Here is a 2,908-nt window from a genome sequence, read left to right as displayed (position 1 = left end):
CATTAATATTATTATTGTTAATATTAATAATAATATTATTATTATTATTGTTGTTGTTGTTGTTGGCCAATTTCTTATTTATTGATGTGTTTGACTAATAGGATAAATGGTTTTGGCGGACCCAGCACTCGAAGAAGGATGCCTGTGGAAAAAGAGGGCCCTACTGTTGTTCATCAAAAGCCAGGACCTCTTCAAACAATATTCGATCTTCTTCCAGATGAGGTTATGAACTGAAACTAAATTTGTTTTTGTTACTAAGGATTATTAGTAAGAAGTTGTTTCTTAGATCATATGAGATTGGACACAAATGTGCATGTTTTTATCTGACTGGTCCTTTTTCGGTGATTGTGTAATCAGTAATGTGTTTCAGGATCTAACAAGTCAAGTATCCATTTCAGGTTCTTGATCATAGTTATTCTTGTGCACTTGAGAGGTCATTCTTGTATCATGGACGTATGTATGTTTCTGCATGGCACATTTGTTTCCATTCCAATGTGTTCTCGAAGCAAATAAAGGTCAGGTTATCGTTCTATTTTCCGAACACGCTGGGTGAGGTGGTTGTTCAATCATTCATATGTCAGTTACTTTCTTTTAACATTTTCTTAATAATATTTTCAAGTGAGATTAATAATAATTGTGAAGAATTGGACTTAGAGTAATTTTTCTTTAATGTTAACCTTCTGCTTAGGGGAAACAGCTCTATTATGTCATTGCCTGCGTGTTAATTTTCTGGAAAAAATGTCTATATGATTTCAGAATAAATAATCACTTCACTTATTAACACTGTCCATCTGGTATTTATAATGGCTTTTTCTTTCCACAGGTGGTTATTCCATTTGAGGACATAGATGAGGTGCAATATTCTGTCATTTTTCTCCCCCTGCACAATAACCATATTTCTGCTGTACTATTACTTACATCTGGTGTCATTTCTTTCTTTCCTGAAGATTCGAAGGAGTCAACATGCATTTATAAATCCTGCTATAACAATTATTCTCCGCATGGGTGCTGGTGGACATGGTGTTCCTCCTTTGGGAAGTCCTGATGGTTAGTAATTTGTTTTTTAAACTATTTCATTATTAATTATATCGTGGATACTTTCAATTATATTTTGTGGTTGCAATGCTTGTTATGTATGTATCACAATGGCATTTGGTAGGAATGTTACATGTCACATGTTATTGGATGACTTCATTTAGACTGGCATCTTAATTGATGGCTGTTGTTATATCAAATTGTGGAAAATGATACTACTGATCTTTATATTATTGCTGAATTTACATTATCATCATGTTTTGCTGCAAATTTGGCCTTCATTAGATGTTTTGCTTAGATCTTTGTTATGTTCTTCATTTCAGGTAGAGTCAGGTATAAGTTTGCCTCATTTTGGAACAGAAATCATGCATTTAGAAATCTACAACGTGCAGCAAATAATTTCCATGAAATGTTGGAAGCTGAGAAGAAGGTTACATCTCTTGCTTATGGAATTTTGTCTTCTATATCAATATTTCAAAACTGCAATTATAGATATTTATAAATCCCCCCCCCAAAAAAAAAAACCCAACAAAACAAAATATGATGCTTCTTGTTCCAAAATCTGAAAAGGAACTCATTGATCATGCTCCAGTGCACTAATATTTCCAATTATTCCCCCATGATCTTAATATTTATAACCAACTTGTTTAGAATTCATGTGAAAAACTTGAGAACTATTTAGTATAGTCAATACTATATTCTTTCCCGAACATACTTTTTTTTATTTCGTTCTTTTGATATGGAAGATAAATTCGTAAGTGAAAAAGCTATATACTATTAGCTCACCCTATGTTTTGTACCATTTTTCTCCTTTTCTTTATTATTTTACATTTTATCATTCTGGAAGTATGTATCGATAAAAAGTAAGCAAAAATAAAGAAAACATAAGATGCTAAACGAAGGTTGTGTAGGATAAATTATACTGGGATGAATCCCCATTTTTGTTTTTTATTATCATCTATCAAATTATGTTCATTGTTTTTAACTTTCTTTGATACAGGAAAATGCAGAGTCTGAGCTGCGAGCACATAGCAGTTCTGTCAGAGGAAATAAGATACTTGATAAAGTTCCTGAAGAAAGCATGCCGAAAACTGGAAAACTTCAAGCTTTTACCAAAGAAGAGGCTTTAGTTGGTATATATAATGTATGCATCGTTTTTTCCCTTTGTCTTAATGAAATGAATTAGCTATCATTATAGTTTCTAGTATATAGTAACTAGTGCCTCTTCTCCAGGGTGTTTTTCCTTGCACAGCTGAGCAGTTTTTTAACTTACTATTAAATGATGGATCACAATTTATTAGCAAGTATCGTGCAGTACGAAAGGATACTAATCTTGTGGTAAGTTTTCTTAAATTGCTGTTGTAATTCTTGTTCTTGTTAAACATTGTCATTTCGTCCAGTATTTAGAATGGAAATCAAATGCATCAATTATCTTTCATAATAAAAGTTTTCTGCCACCTGCTAGAGCTTGCATTTCAGTTGGTTGGTGGCTTCTAGTCATACTATTTTGAGCAGTTTGCTACAGAATCTTTCCCTCTCAACTCATCTCTTATGGATCAGATTTTTTCTCTTTGGCTTTCCTCTAGGCGTCACTGGAAGTGAGCCAAGCTGAGCCGAGCTAGACCAAGCTCAAGCTCGGCTCACGAAAATTGAGCTTGACTCACGGCTCAACTCATTAACAATCGAGCTTATTTCTTAAGCTCAAGCTCAAGCTCAAGCTCGGCTCACCAAAATCTCACGAGCTGGCTCAAATAAGAGAAACATAGATACATAATCTATAATATCAATAAATTATTTAAAAATATTTGAAAAGATCAATTTTATATATTTTTTATCTATCAATAAATTATAAATTTTTTATTTATGTCCTATA

General features: G+C 32.9%; 1 protein-coding gene across 1 annotated transcript in view; it reads left to right on the top strand.

Annotated features, from left to right (window-relative positions):
• The window catches only part of LOC107623816 (BAG-associated GRAM protein 1), a 10,711-nt gene that overhangs the window by 4,142 nt on the left and 3,661 nt on the right, over positions 1-2,908 (top strand). The window contains exons 7-13 of the mRNA XM_016326198.2: positions 102-222; positions 399-515; positions 824-853; positions 948-1,047; positions 1,359-1,465; positions 2,036-2,179; positions 2,269-2,373. Coding sequence (XP_016181684.1) covers positions 102-222; positions 399-515; positions 824-853; positions 948-1,047; positions 1,359-1,465; positions 2,036-2,179; positions 2,269-2,373 — 724 coding nt within the window. The remainder of the gene's footprint in view (positions 1-101; positions 223-398; positions 516-823; positions 854-947; positions 1,048-1,358; positions 1,466-2,035; positions 2,180-2,268; positions 2,374-2,908) is intronic.

This window comes from Arachis ipaensis, chromosome B10, assembly GCF_000816755.2.
Source record: "Arachis ipaensis cultivar K30076 chromosome B10, Araip1.1, whole genome shotgun sequence".
NCBI lineage: Eukaryota > Viridiplantae > Streptophyta > Magnoliopsida > Fabales > Fabaceae > Arachis > Arachis ipaensis.
This window is presented reverse-complemented; position numbering and strand designations above follow the sequence as displayed.